The sequence below is a fragment of the Tauraco erythrolophus genome, chromosome 10 (assembly GCF_009769465.1).
Source record: "Tauraco erythrolophus isolate bTauEry1 chromosome 10, bTauEry1.pri, whole genome shotgun sequence".
Taxonomy (NCBI): domain Eukaryota; kingdom Metazoa; phylum Chordata; class Aves; order Musophagiformes; family Musophagidae; genus Tauraco; species Tauraco erythrolophus.
The window spans coordinates 20,089,603-20,104,859 of NC_141474.1; the positions used below are offsets into that span (position 1 = coordinate 20,089,603).

General features: G+C 33.9%; 1 protein-coding gene across 1 annotated transcript in view; it reads left to right on the plus strand.

Annotated features, from left to right (window-relative positions):
- TTLL7 (tubulin tyrosine ligase like 7) overlaps positions 1–14,945 on the plus strand; it is a 51,282-nt gene extending 36,337 nt beyond the window's left edge. The window contains 6 exon segments of the mRNA XM_086617598.1: positions 706–840; positions 2,604–2,684; positions 7,271–7,431; positions 11,415–11,440; positions 11,443–11,587; positions 14,825–14,945. Of these exon segments, the coding sequence (XP_086473724.1) occupies positions 706–840; positions 2,604–2,684; positions 7,271–7,431; positions 11,415–11,440; positions 11,443–11,587; positions 14,825–14,945 (669 nt within the window).
- Positions 14,946–15,257: the final 312 nt, after the last annotated feature.

The window sequence follows — 15,257 nt, forward strand, 5'->3', positions numbered from 1 at the left end:
GATGTTGGTGTAAAAAGCACTGATATTTTAAAAAAAATCCTGCACAATGGAAGTCACCTTTAGAACCCCCACTGACCAGAGTAGGAGCAAAGTGTCCTTACTTTTTAACATGTCCTGAAATCTTGGCACAATGGCGTATAATTGGCAGTTTCTGTTAAATTATTGCAGTGAAAAACTGAAGGGAAGTTCTTTACAACTAATAATTTCTTTTCATTATGTTGAACTTAAATTCAAAGTCTGTTATCTAAATTTCAAGTTTATATTGTAAATGGTGAGCATCATAAATATCAAATATGTATTTGTTCTGTTTCAAAGAAACTTATATTTAAACTGTTTTTCTTTAATTTCTTGACAACTATAAGTAATAGTGACACATTAGTGTACATGAGATGTGTGATACAAACTACACGAGGTATATGTGTAATACATGAGTGTATTGCACATATGCAATAGTGTACATGAGGCACATGTATAATACAAACTCATACATATTAGTTATGTATTAGATATTATGACTAATATATATAATAGATTTATGATATATAATAATATATAATAATATATGTATTAGATATTATGACTAATTATATATATAATATATTTTATATCACCCTATTTAGAATTCATTTTTGTCAAAGAAACATCTTCGTAGTGTGATCTAATGACACACCTGAAATTTTTCTCTGCTTCATATTGGTTTTTTAGAGTGAGTCTTTGCTGCAACAGAAAAAAAAAGAGCAAGAAGTCGCTTTGACAAAAGAGACTCTTCTCATTATCAGTGACATGAAAATGAAGTTCCCAGGAAAAACAGATGAAGAATCGGAATTAATTATAGAAGATGTAAGTATTTATAAATTAGAAGAATTACCGGCTAGACACTTACTATTTAGGCCACTAAAATGAAGGAAAGTGAGAAAGCTCAATTTATGATTCATGAGCTTCTGTGGCTTTAAAACTTCCATAACTCAGGATAATTAAAAAATTTTCAAAAGCTTGGAGTTTTGCATGCTTTCTGACCTTAAAAAAGAAACACTGAAAACATTCCTATGTCTTTATAAAATATATGAGAAACAATCAGGAAGGTTAGGAAAACTCAGTTTTTCATTGTGGAGAAAGTTCAAACTTTTAAGTAAGCTAAGAAGAATGTTACAATTCATTAACAGTTTATATTTCATCTGATATTGTTAGTACAGATCCTGACATGTTTAACTTGCTCTTGAATAGGCATACGAGAGAATTCAGAATGGTATGCTGCAAGGCAAACAGGAAGCTTGCTAGTCACAAAGAACACCTGTCACGTTTTAGCTCTTCTAGTCTGCCAGCTTACTCTTACATCCAACATGGTCATGAGCCTCATCATTTGGTATCAAAGTCATGTGAAACAATGCCCAATCTGAAGGGCAATTAAGAAGCAACACCTAATATTCAGATATATAAGCAGAAAATACATGGTATCGAAATCTTTTTTAAATATCTAGTGCAAAGAAACTAACATCAGCTTGGAAAAGAAAAAAATGAAGATAGAAGTTCTTTTCTCAGTCTAGTAAAGATATGGAGGGATCTAATAATTTAAATTAACACCTATATTCTGATACAGTAAGCACAGTCCACAGTGTGTTAAAATTAATCTAGTTCAGTATCTGGTCAGAAATGCCCTTTGCTCTGTGACCTTTCAAAACGTTGATTTTGTCTCTAGTGATCTGTGCAATTACATCACAGTGGAAAGAAATTCCACTGTGAAAAAATGAAATCAATGATGATTGATTTTGGTGATTCTGGAAGATAGCATTCATAAGTAGCATATTTAGTTTCTCATGTTAGAATCAGAAATAAAATGCTCCATTAAATTTTCTCCCTCAGATGTGTGAGAATGTGAGTGCCTTTATGTACGTGTGAGAGTGTATGTGCTCCATCTAGTGGTGCTTTCTCATACAACGTTAGCGTGGTTACAAATGCACTTTATTATTGCTGAATTCTTGTACAAATTTGTCTGACCTTAACTAGTTGCTGATGAGAAACAATATTTCATCATGGAAGGAAACAAGTAATGGTATATTAGATACCAGTGAGGCAGAACTTGTCATAGATCTGGAACAGAAAAGAAAGATAACAAAATGAAAATAAAAATTTATGTTCACAGCTTGAGCTATTTTGGGAGCACTTATACATCATAAAAGGAGAGTATTGCAGTTTTTATATGATCATTTATTAGAAAAGATGTTTTCAAGGTATATCTAATGTCCTTTTATTCAGAAAAAAACTCACTATTCTGATAGATTAACTGTTATGCATTTCTGAACTTATTTCTGTGTTCAAGGAATCCCAGCTGAGTTAGTCAAGTTTCTACCCGCTTTGTAGTATATGACTGTCAGAATCAGGTGGAAAAGAGGGTAGGATTAAACTGAAAGATTTCGCACGTCTTTGCAAACATTCCCTCACATAAATTTGCAAATATTTTTCTATTCCTTTTAGAGAAAAATTATTTTCACAGAGGTCTTTTAGCTGCTTACACTTTTTAGCATTAAGAACGTCCATGAAAGAAGTGCGAGATTTCAGTTGGGTTTATGTGTATCTCTTTTATCTGTGTTTTGCAATGACTACAGATTATGGATAATTGGAAGTATCATAAGACAAAAGTGGCATCCTATTGGTTGGTAAAACTGGATTCTGTAAAGCAACGAAAAGTAAGTGACATACATTTCCTTTTCTGAAGGTCATCTGAAGTAGACGCATAGCAGTGCTTCTGTTGGTGTTCAGCACTAGCTGGGAGTGACCTGAGATGCTAAAATACTGGCTATTAATGCTAACGTATATATGAATTGATTTATATAGTGCAGGAAATTATGTTTCTCCCTATTTAAACAAGCATAATTATCCTGGAATATAATTGCAAAACCAATTTATTAAAAAATCAGTCTACTGAAAGAAAAGCAGACAAATAAATGATGAGTGCTCGAATACCTAATTTTTAGCAAGCGTTCTTAGAAGTGTATTGATTCAGCAGACTTGATTGGTAAGGGATAAACCAGTCAGCAATTTCAGACCAGACATATTAAAACTCCATTACAGTTGGTTATATTGCACTTGGTTATTTGAGGACAATAACAGATCATGTTGAATAAAAAAATAGACCTGCCCAGCAAAGATTATTGACATTGTTATAATGTTCACCTAACTGGTTTAGTCTTGCAAAGGACTAATTACATTTGTTTACCATTCTGTCTTCGCTCATCTGCTATCTAGGATCTACTGTTGTGCATAGGGTCTAAAGAGTTTTTAATCTGTTTAAAAACTGACATACTGTAGTACGTCAGTCATTTTTGTATGTCACGTCATTCAAAATTATCTTTCCAGTGCAATATTTATTTAACTTAATGTAGCAGAAATTATATCTATTATTAATACTTTAGTGCCCCTAAAGCAGTGTTTTGGGTCTTTCTCTGCCTCAGTCATTGACACATTATGTGGATTAGCATATCAGTTCCAGGCATTTAAACTCTGTGTGTCTCAGTTTCACAATCTATTTTTATAGACCATAAAAGAAAGTAACTTAATCAATATGCTGCATACATGATAAATATTATAATTGGAAAGGATTGGTAGATTGTTATAGAACAATTTCAGGTCCTCAACTCAACTTACTTTTTATAAAATCAGCAGTATGATCTTCAGTCTTTCAAATTGTATTTTATTGAATATTTCATGAAATGCTTGTATTTTCATATTGGACAAAGAAAACATGTCCATTTAATGTGATGTCATATGATAGAAATATATTTGACTCTTCAAGTTAAGTTCCAATATTAAATGGAATATGTGACCATATAGCTTTCTAAAACTAAATTAGACACGACAATCTAAAGAACTTGGAAATGTAGGACTCTATAACTTAATCAAAATTCTTAAACCATGTCAAATGGCAGCACAGATCTATAATTTAGCAGAATTATTTCTTGTGCCATTGACAGGAATCAGTAGAGCAACCAACTTCATGGGCTGAAATTGTGTCATTTTTTGTTTGATATCTGCAGCTGTTCTACTGAATAATCCTTCGCTTAAAATGATCTCTTATTTCTTTTTAATTACAGGACAGTGTGCTGCAATCCCGCTATACATGCACATGGGTCTTTTCAGTCTTGTGCATATGGCAGTTGTAGCCTTTTGCCCAAAACCAGAGAGAACCTTAGTGAGGGCTTGTAGAAAATGGTGATATGGAAGAAGTAGTTCTAGGAGGGAGGGAGATAGATACATATATACATAGTTAACAGGGCCCAAAATTCACACTGCTGCTGCAATGGAGATCTCATTTCTCAGCAAAGAATCTTTGGGACAGTTGAAATTGGTGGGGGATGTGTTGCTAGAATTGCTTTCTTTAATCTATGATGCCACAAGCCTGGAAAGAAGTCACCAGACTGGGCCCATCATTGCAACTGAGATAAAGGGCTTTCACACGAGACTGGTTAAGGTGTTTCTTTCAACCCTTCCCCATAGGTCATTCCCCAAAACTGTAGGAAGGAATTGCCATAGGGAGAGTGATAAATCTACTCTTTGAGGGACTGAAGCTGTTTACTATACATTCTTCAGTTGCCCTTCCTAAGCTCCTTTTGGAAATCTGGCTTAACATACGTGTGTGTGTCTGGATTTTTTAAAATTTTCTTTTCAATCTAGTCAGAATTTTCTCCTGTAAGCATTATTTCAGAAAGCCTACAATAAGGGTGGTTCCGACCTTTACATGACTGACAGTCATGTAAAACCAAGGGCATGTATACAAAGTCAGGATGATACAGGTTGATATGCCAGATCATTATTAGCAAAAACTGCACAAACGAAATGTGGATTTCTTTGCTCGTCTTGTGAGGACATCTTTTACATCTTAGGAGACTTATAATTCCTGAAGCAGTAGTGGGCCCTTCATCTTCGCTTGCACTGAAAATGATTTGCCTTTTTAAAAAAAAACAAAACACCTCCTTTTAACCTCAATCCCTTCAAGCAATCAGATAGTTATTCTTAAAAGGGTAGTTTATAAAAACGGATTAACTTTGACAATGACATTGCAGTTGAGGACTGCCAAATGTGTAAGCTTTTGTTGATTTGAAAGAAGTATGTTTTATATTCCAATGGGGTGGTTAAAGGAGAAGTGAACTCAAGGTGGAGAATATTTATGCAAGTAAGGAATCTGTCTCAGAGGTACCTTCTGCAACTTTGTGAAATACAAACCAGAAATTCAGTCCCCTTCACTATACTTACTGGGAAGTTCTAAAACATGAGAAGAAAATACCTGGGCAATGTGCTAGGTTTCACAGTGTTCACCTCTGACAGGTATATTTTCTTAAGAATTATTCAATATGGTGTAGAAAAACTAAACGCCTGCTCGTATTCTTAGTGTCTAATATTCCAGCATTACAGCAGAGGTACAGGAGGCATTTAGAAGCAAGTTGAGAGTAAACTGATGAAATCAATACATACTAAAATGACATGTAGTCTCCCAAGACTTTTAGGAAAAAGAGATTTTTCTATGGGAGGAGTTGTGACTGCTTTGTGTTACATCACTTTACGTAATTTCTTTAAAAGCGTTTTGATGATTACCAGAGGGTCTATACATCTTGTTTTGAATACACTCTTTCATAGGATCTTGTCCTATTACACCTAGATAATTGGGTATGTTAAATGATGTAAATTAAAGTAAACAGAAAGATGAAGGCAAAATAGGGAAATTAACTTAGAAAAATGGGGATGTAGGTTTCATGAAGTTCCAGCTCTTGTGCAATGCTATGTCTCTTTTTTTAAATGGATGATTGAGGCCATATTTGCAAATTAGGAACAATTAACTGAGATGTTTTCCTCTCTGGTGTATTGGCAATATCAATGCAGTGAAAACAGCAAGGAATTTTTTTTCTAGACTACCTGGCAGTCTAAGCTTTCTCTAAGATGCAAGGCTCAGTCCTTAGCTTTTTATTTCAACTTCGAGCGCTAAAGTAAAAGAAAAAGCTCCACATTGAGAATCAGATGTTTAACAGTGTGAATCAGTTTGTCATGCACATCTGAAAGTTTCCTGGGCAAGTCTTGTACATTCTAAATCTTAGAATTTGCAACATCTTTTACCAAATAAGTGAATACCTGTATTGGTTCCCCACACACTTGAGGCTAACTGTTTTTTTCCGAGGTGCTGTTTTGCGAAAGAGACATTAAGGGTGTTTCCTTCACAGGAAATTATGTTGATTTAACTGACACTTTTGTTAATAGATTACATGCACCATAGCCTTGTTTTAGGACAGATTTTACAGAGTGCCACTGTGAGGCCTAAATACTACTTTGGTCACAAAACTATGCGTAATTTTATTAATAGTATCTAAATAGACAGAAGCTGAGACACTCTGGAGTCTGTTTCTCTCCAGTGATTATGGAGGGAACCTGGAGGCCTGACTTAAGATGTAGATGTTTAAAAGCAGGCAAGATAAATCCCACCGTCCATGTCCCAATTCAGTGGATGTGCAAAGGTGTTTCCAAGAGAACTCTGTTGAGTTGGATGCGTGGCTGCCTGTAAGTGTGAGTGTGCACTGAGTAGCTAAGACTTACTGGGTAAAACTCTCGGTGCTGTACTGAATGCAGCTTAGTGTTTTCTTCACCCACATCTTTGCACACTTGCATTTAAATGTAGTCCGTATGTAATAAATCTGTTGCATTTCTATAAACATTGCAATTTTAAATATCTTGCTGATTATTTTCTTACTGATTTCACTACACTGTTTCCTGCATGAAAAGTAAACTACAATGGTTTGATCTAAGGTAATACTGAGCTTAAACAGACATTATGCCAAAAGCAGATTGTAGCCTTTCAGGATGTTTAGTTCTTATAAAATAGACAGTATTTAAAAGAGGGTGGGAAAAGAAGAGATAGTCTTCAAATATATAACATTTGGGTTGTTAATTATGTTGCTTCTAGTCTGTAATTGTGTTCATTTTGTTTCTTTTTAAACTTTTTGTTATTTAAATGAGCTAGTATTGAACAGACTGAAAAATTAGAAATGAACTTTTCTGTAATAAAAATAAAATATTTTGATTTGGCTTTGCAAAATGTTACTGACAGAAAAAGCGTATCATAAAAGTGTGCTGATTAATGCACAGAAATGAAACAGACATCTGTGGGAATTTATAGCTATGCAGTCATCTGCGTGTGTGTTTGTGTGTGTGTGCAATGAATCAGCGAACAGTTGGTTTTAGGTTTTGCAACATGCCTTTGCTTTGATTTGCTTGGAATACTCTTTCCCAGGTTTTGGATATAGTCAAGACAAGTGTTCGTGCAGTTCTACAGCGTGTCTGGAAGGCTCCAGACATTGAAAATTTACATCTGTACCGTCTCTTTAACCGTGTATTTAATCGCTTACTTTGGAGCCATGGTCAAGGTCTATGGAACTGTTTCTGCAATTCAGGGTAGGCCTGTTTTTCTTATTTTAGTCTCCTTCATAACATCACCATTACAATCAATGCTGGCATACTTTGTTCCTCGTTTTCATTCAAGAGAATGCTGTAATACATTGAACTTGTTCTACAACCATCTAAAGATATAGTATAATTAGAAATCTAATAATCTAGGCCAACCATTTTCGGTAATGGAACCAGACATTTAGTAATGTATTTACAAATATAATAATCTAAGGAAAAAATCTAGTTTTCAAAATATCTGAGCTTTAGGTCACTCTTTCATTGGACAATGCACAATTTTGAGACAAGACCACTGTAAGTGTCAAAGGTGGACTTACCATCAACAGAAATCATTGTCATACCTATTAGAGCTCAACACTTAAAAGGGAAGAATTCAGTCACAAGTGCAGCTGACATCTCATACCAAATGCACTGTCAGTTCTGTGATTTACAAATAATGAGTTCAAATTTCTGTTCTTGATTACATTCACTGTTTTCCACACTGGTGGGAATTTAAGTATATGTAGAATAGGAAATGTCCACACTGAGGTAAGCAGATGTTTTTGATTTGGGTAGCAAATACAAGTTTTCTATAGGGAAAAAAAAAGAACAGGCCATATATTGAAAGTTCAATACCTTACACTTCAAAATCTTTGAAATCACAGTCATTCATGTAAGGATAGGTTTGGAGGATCAGACATAGATATAAAATAATCCCCTCCTCCCCAATTTCTTCATAAAATAAGAGTACCTATGTTTAAATACAAAATATATTACATACAAAAAGACATTTTATCTGTAAGTATATACAATGTATATAAAGAATGGGAGGGCTTCATAAGGTATTCTAAGAGATTTATTGAAAATGAACTACAACAAATAGTATACTGATGGATATTGTATGTACAAAGGAATTAGGTTCAATATGTTCTTCACATATAATAATTTGTCATATGTAGATAATACATGAAATGCATTTGTTCATTGTTTCTCAACAAAATGGATAACAAGAAGAGGGATCTGAGAGTATCCAAAAGGTCATCAGTTTTTTTTGCTTTTTTACCATTATCTTCTCATTGCTGAAGGCTTGGTGTAGTGCAAACAGTTAGGAGTCTTCACATTTTTTTCACTGAGATGGGCAGTGGGCACATGCAGATAATGTCAGCCTTAAGATTTGCTAGAGGTAGGTATTGGGAATGCAGCACATTCCAAAAGTTAAAGTAGGCTGAGAAAAGATTTCTGTGTTTCCAGTCTGAAACATTTTTTTCGTATAATCTTCAGCAGCTGTAAGGTCCTTTCTTCACGCCAGCAGAGGCGTGTGAAGTCTTGAGTCGAAGCTCAATTTTTGTTGTCATAAAATATTATAATTACCTTCCTTTTTAATAATGCTGTTATTATTTTGAATTTTACTTTTAGTCTCTAAATCTTCTAATATGCATGAAAAATTTAATTTTAGATTTTTTTTCTCTACAAAGAATTATTTTTGTTGAAAACCTTTGAGCAACTCTGCTGCTCACTTGGCTTACGAGAAGAGTCTTTGAGCCAGCAGAAAAGTTCAGTGAAGAGTAGGATTTCTCATCTAGCAATAATTTCATTCATGCAGAACAAGACTCAGCTGACTCCAAAGTAGAGCTAAATTCTTTGACAAGAGGAGTTGCTAACTAAATACTGTAAAAGTAATATGCAGATATCCAGTATGTGTAGAGATCAATCTGCATGTAATATACTTAATATAGAATACACGGAAGAAAACAGAAAGGCTGTTTGTACCTTCCCAGTATTAACAAGCATCCTTCTTGCCATGTAATCCACAACAGAGAACTCATGACAGCACCTCTGTAGCAGAGGGTGAACTTCTCATTACTCTTCCTTAGAATTCATTGTGTCATTTTAAAGAACAGATTGGAACAAACATAGGGCATGTGTAGAATTTGGGGAAACATGTTGGGAAGGGGTATTAATCTGCTAATTCAGAAACATGAGTATGTGAAAATATATTAAGAAGTATAATACTTAGACTGTTTGTAAGATATAAGTCTTGGGAGAAGAGCTTTGCTAGGCATATGCTGTTTTAGCAAAACGAATAAACAAAGAAACAAAGAAAACCTCAGTGAAAAAAACGTGATGTCGATGAGATGGTTTCAGGAAGCTACATTTGTTTTACTGTATAATAAACAATTAAAATTAAGAGAAAACTGGTAGAACCAGTTGACTTCATATGGTTATAAAAAGAATAACAGATTGCAATCTGTCGTAATTGACAATACTGCATGATTAAGCATAATACTCTTTTTCTGGATCTGGTGAGGACTCCATGATTTCTTACTGATGTATGGAAACTAAAATTACAGCGTAACAAATTAAGCTTCCTTAGGTAACAGTATGCTGATCCCAGTTGACTGCAGTGTAATGGAGTATGAACTTTATCTGAGTAGCACGTGGAGGAGGTTGCACAGGCACATTTATATGGAAACTCTTTAAAATTCATGTATATATTTCCAAATCTCAATCTTTGTTATTAGGGTAACCATATAGCACTGTTTTCATTATCAGCCATACTTATAGCAGGCCACATATTATTCTTCATTGATAAAATCCCTCTTCCCTGTAGGAAAGGGATCACAGACCTCAAAGCCCAGAACTTCAATTAGGAATTTATCAGGAGAGGTTCTTCCACAAGATTTTTGAGATTTATGAATTGAATTAGAATATAATTATGTGTAGCACTGTGAATCTGTTGAACTTCATCTTGCTGCTTTCTGCCAAACATCAATGAATTCATGAGGAAAAAATGAAGACAATAAATTAGTTTCCATGTGAAAATACATGTGGAAAGTTCCCAGACAGGAAACAGTAGTGAAAAAAATATATTAAAGACAATAGCTGTTCTTCAAGTAGTAGAACTATCCTGTTTATGAAATGAAACAGTTTTGATGCCTTATATAAATAGTATTTCTTAAACAATTCATTATATGGATAATAATTAATGAGAAATGCTTGTGTCACTTGAAAATTATGTGTGCGGTGGAAATTCTGTAGGACTGAACAATTTTAGCTAGAACATATCTGGACTGAGGAGCCAGGCTGAAAAATCAGTTAGCTATACATACAGCTTATCTTTTAGTTATTAATGTTCATAATTCCATCCTAATACAGTGTAATTTAAAAAATCTCCCTAAGCAGCAGTAAGCTTGCTGGTTCTTTGAAGTTGTTTTAAGGACAAACTTCCTGCACCAGGCTTAGGAAATCTACTGCTGATCTCAGTGGGTTTTTTGGAAAGAGAAATGGCTTTTGAAAAAAAAACAAAAGCATGATGATTTGCATTTCAGAAAAGAATGCTTCTATAGATACACTTTGCAAGTTGCACTTAATTGTAGAAGACCAATTGTGTATGACCAGATGGAATAATAAGTAGTATTTGAATGACTAAACTGAGAAATTCTCCTGATATGATTATTTGATTAAGGAAGCAGAGCATATACTAATAACATGTAAATGAATTTTGTGTTTGTTTCTTAGTGTCATGTACTTAAATTAGAAGAAGAGTATTATTATGCTGTGTAGGTAGACATTTAGAAATAATTTATTACTTTTATTAATTCCTTTAATATCACATCACAATCACATTCAGGTAGTAGACTGTTAAAAATAGTAAGTGCTTTTTGTTATCCCTGCTGTAGGACACGCATACAATTACATGACAGTAAATCTTTATATGCTAAACCTAAGTAATAGCCCTATAAATGCTTTAGAGAACAAACCAAGTGAAAAATGGCTTGTGGACATTTCATGTATGAAGATTAACTTCTTAATTTGTGTTTTGGAATCAGCATCTGCCAGCATTTCTGTTAAATACTATAGACCTTTCCTGTAAACAGGCGAGGTCATGCTTTTGCCCTTGTCCCTCTATTGTTAAATCTGATATAAAGCTGTAAGCTCTCAGCTTGCAATTTGTGACAGAAAACATGAAGTTGTGTCTTTTTCCATAACAGGAGCTCTTGGGAAACCGTATTCAGTAAAGCACAGAGGTGGTGAGTCCTGAGCAACTCCAGTGTTGCCAACGAATAGTGCAGCTTTGTAAACACTGCTTGCTAGTGGTTTACAAATATTCGTCAGATTCAAGAGGATCCCCAGCTGGGATTACCCCCCACTGGGATGATACAAGGTATACATTTCAATATTATCTCCCTAAATTGTAAGTATAAAGGATAATATTTGGACAGGTTTCAGTCTACGTTGCTACCACTACACTTTTCTTTAAGCCTAGTTCACTATATATTAAAAAAACAAAAGGCAAACCCCTCAACATTTCCCTTGATCCTGAGTTTCTGTCATTCTAGTCTCTCCAGCCCACTCACGAAGTGCTATTAAAAGACTTGATATACGCATTTTGTGTGAAACTACACTTAGTAAAGTCTTGATTGCCTGCTGCTCAGGTAGCTGCAGCAAAGGCTTTCCATAAAGTGAACTGAAAATTTCCTTTCTTCCCCTTCTCAGATCCCTCAAAGTCACTGATTCCAGATTTGCATTCCTAGAGGTATCCTAACATGTATGATAGTTCTGGCTTCACATTCGCAGTGGGATGCTATAGGGGCACAGCTCCAGCCAAGGGTCAGGTAAGTGCCATCTGATTTACTGTATTGCACAGTTTTGCAAAGTTGATTTCCAAAACCTACAGATTGAAAGTTTTATTATTTCATTTTACAGACCATAAATATATTTTCAAACCTTGCAAAACAGCATCATATAGTAAAATAATTATTTGGCACTTACCTTATTCTCTGTTGGCTGGTGTAGTTCTCCAACTGGATACAATAGGGATTATACTATTGTCGGTGTAGGGATTACTGAAAATGCTCCAACTGTGGGAGTCAATGATCTGCCATTTAACAGTCACAGGTGGAGAATTAAATGTAAGTTTCAAATTACTTAGGTTCCAAATTCTATCCATAATGACAATTTGAATTATTATCTACATAAACTCACAAATGCTTTGTTTATATAAAACATCTTACGGATATTATTTCATAGAAGGGCTTTATGAGTTAAATATTACATGAAAAGCAAACCTTTGGTATATTATCTGTTACGCTTATTTTATGACTTAATTGCTTACTCTCTATATCTCAGTCTAGTTATTTGATACGCTGAACCCATTTGTTATTGCCATATGGATCTTAAGGCACTCTAACGTAATTTAAAACCAACCAGAAACTGAATTTGTCTGGTTGCAGCAAAAGCAGAAGTATGTTAGCCACAAAACAAATCATATTCAATATTAACATCTATCGAGCTATAGCAGGGGTAGGGTAAAGCCATCTGGATTAGCAAAGACTAGAAAATCTTCAACCTTGAAGTTTTTATTGCTTTTACTGTCAATACTGCAGAAAATTTTTCATTATGATCAACCACAAACTATTCAAACTGATTGGATTACTCTAATGTACTGCAGCTAACAAGCTTGCATTTGGAAAGCACCGAAAGGGATGGGCCAGTAGAACTTCCGCATTTCCAGTTTCTGTGTTTCTTGGGAGCTGAATGGAAGTTTTTTCATAAATTTCACAGGCTAGAGGAATCTACGCCCTCTAATCCTAAATATCAGTGTGTCTTCAGCAATGGAGTGTCATGAAAACGCTGACTAATTAAAGTTACAGTTTTTATATTAATCTCTTGCCCATTATGCCCCATAATTATAAGGTAATGAACTGTTTTTCTAGAAATGGGAGAACCACAATACTATTTCATTTTTCATCTAGGTTTCTGTTTTTAAATGATATAAGGATCTGCACTACCAATAATACTTTTCTTGATTCTCTGTAAATTGTGTGAAGTGCAAAAAGAAATCAGAGTATAATTTAATACATGTACAAGAAGTCAATTTTTTCAAGACTTTATAAAATCTAATTTGAAGAACTTTGCTTTTCTGAGCGTAAACTAATTTTTTGGTTTGTGTTTATGAAACAAATGTTTGTGAAACTAAAGCTGCCAAAGATTACAAATAGATTCCTTTTAGGTGGGAAAATTTATCTCTAGAGGGAGAGAGAAAAAGATAATGAAAACAGCCACAGAGTTGTTCTTTCACTTTTCGAATTTGTTCTCAATCCTATCTCCTAACTGTAAATCTACTATGTAAATGTGTATTAATGTCATTTTTCTCCTCACAAAATTAAGCGTAAGGAAAACAATAGGAGAGCTCAAAAACTATACTAAAATCTCTTTAAAATAATAGCTAAAATCAAACTGTGTAAAAAGTTAGACTTTTCATATTTTGATAAATTTACCTGTGTCACAAAATTTAAAAAAAAATCCATCTACTGCTGTATCCTTACAGCTTACTAAATAATCTTGTCTATTACATGACATGTTCTCTGGGAAACATTAGAGTGTTTTACTGTACTGTCAAGCAAAGGTAGGACTCAGTTTGGTGACATAGTGAATTGTCAAGCTCACCACTAACCCATACAAAGTCAGACTTTGTAAATGGTTTTAAGAAATGTATTGGTGATAATATTTTAACAATAACAGTTTTTCTCAAAGCTTAAACAAACCAAATGTGTACACTTTCTTATATAGATTGTCTCTCATTGACAGTGTAACGCTGTCTCTATCCATGTGATTAGTAGGTTTAGTCTTTTCACTTATTTGGCAGTAATCAATATGATTTGCTAGAATGATGCAGCAATTTTTGAGCAATAATTTATACAATGTGTTATTTGTTATGAAATTCCAATTTAGTGTGGATGTTATTTTTGCACACTTACTGTACTCATCATGTAGACATATGATACATTATTGTTTGTAGTATTACATAAAATACAGGCTATATAGTTGCCTGAATTTAAAATTAAATGGTTGCTAATATGACTTACTAGGTTGTAGTATCAGTGTTTCTTGCTTTACTAGAGTAGTGATGATAGCATGTCTATTTTTAGGGAATGAGCTGGAAACCAAAGCTGAAAATTTCTGTTTTTTTCCCTAATCAACTCTTTTTACAACTTAACTTTTTATTAGCTGATTAACATCAATTGCAGTTTTACCCAGTTTAAATTGAATAAATAGTACTATAATAACAAAGAACATTGAGTGAATTATGAATTTTTGGTAGTAGTGTTAACACAGGATGCTGTTGTTTTATGTATCTACTTGCTTTAAACATATAGGTCTGGAAAGATGTTTGATCCTTATACAACACGTTGAAATTTTTCTAAGAGTTCCTCTGAGTTGAGATCTGTTTCCTGAGTTAGCTAGTGTCTAATGCCCTCTATGTTTTATAAGTAGTATTTATTGTACGTAATTTCTTGCTTTCAATGATTATAAGGTATGGCTGATGAACAACTGATTCTTTCGCTCTTTAATGTCACTTTGCCTGTAAACTCTGCTATATTTTTCATATCCTTTCTAGGTGTTTATTGCCAGGACCTTCACTGTTCATCGTAAAATCATCCTCGTCCAACTTTAGCTGCAGTTCATCTGGAATGCCTCGCCCTAACATTTTGTTCACACACAGATACAGTCACCTGTGAAGCAAAAGGAAAGTTGCTGTTCTTTGTAAATAATAGCACTCCATTTTTAAATTTTCTTTTTCAAATTAAAATTTGTGATGGAGCTAAATATAAGCACTGTTATATATTTACTACCATATTACAATAACATTTAGCTGAAAACCTACTGTAAAAGCATAGCTTTTCTGTAAACATAATAAACCTTGTTAAGTTGTTTACACACACGTGAATGTGTAGATCTTGCTAGGTTTATAAGTAATTCCTTCCTACTAGAAATGTTATTTTTGCTGCAGAATATATAAAATGGAATTGATCTTGAAGATCCTATTACAG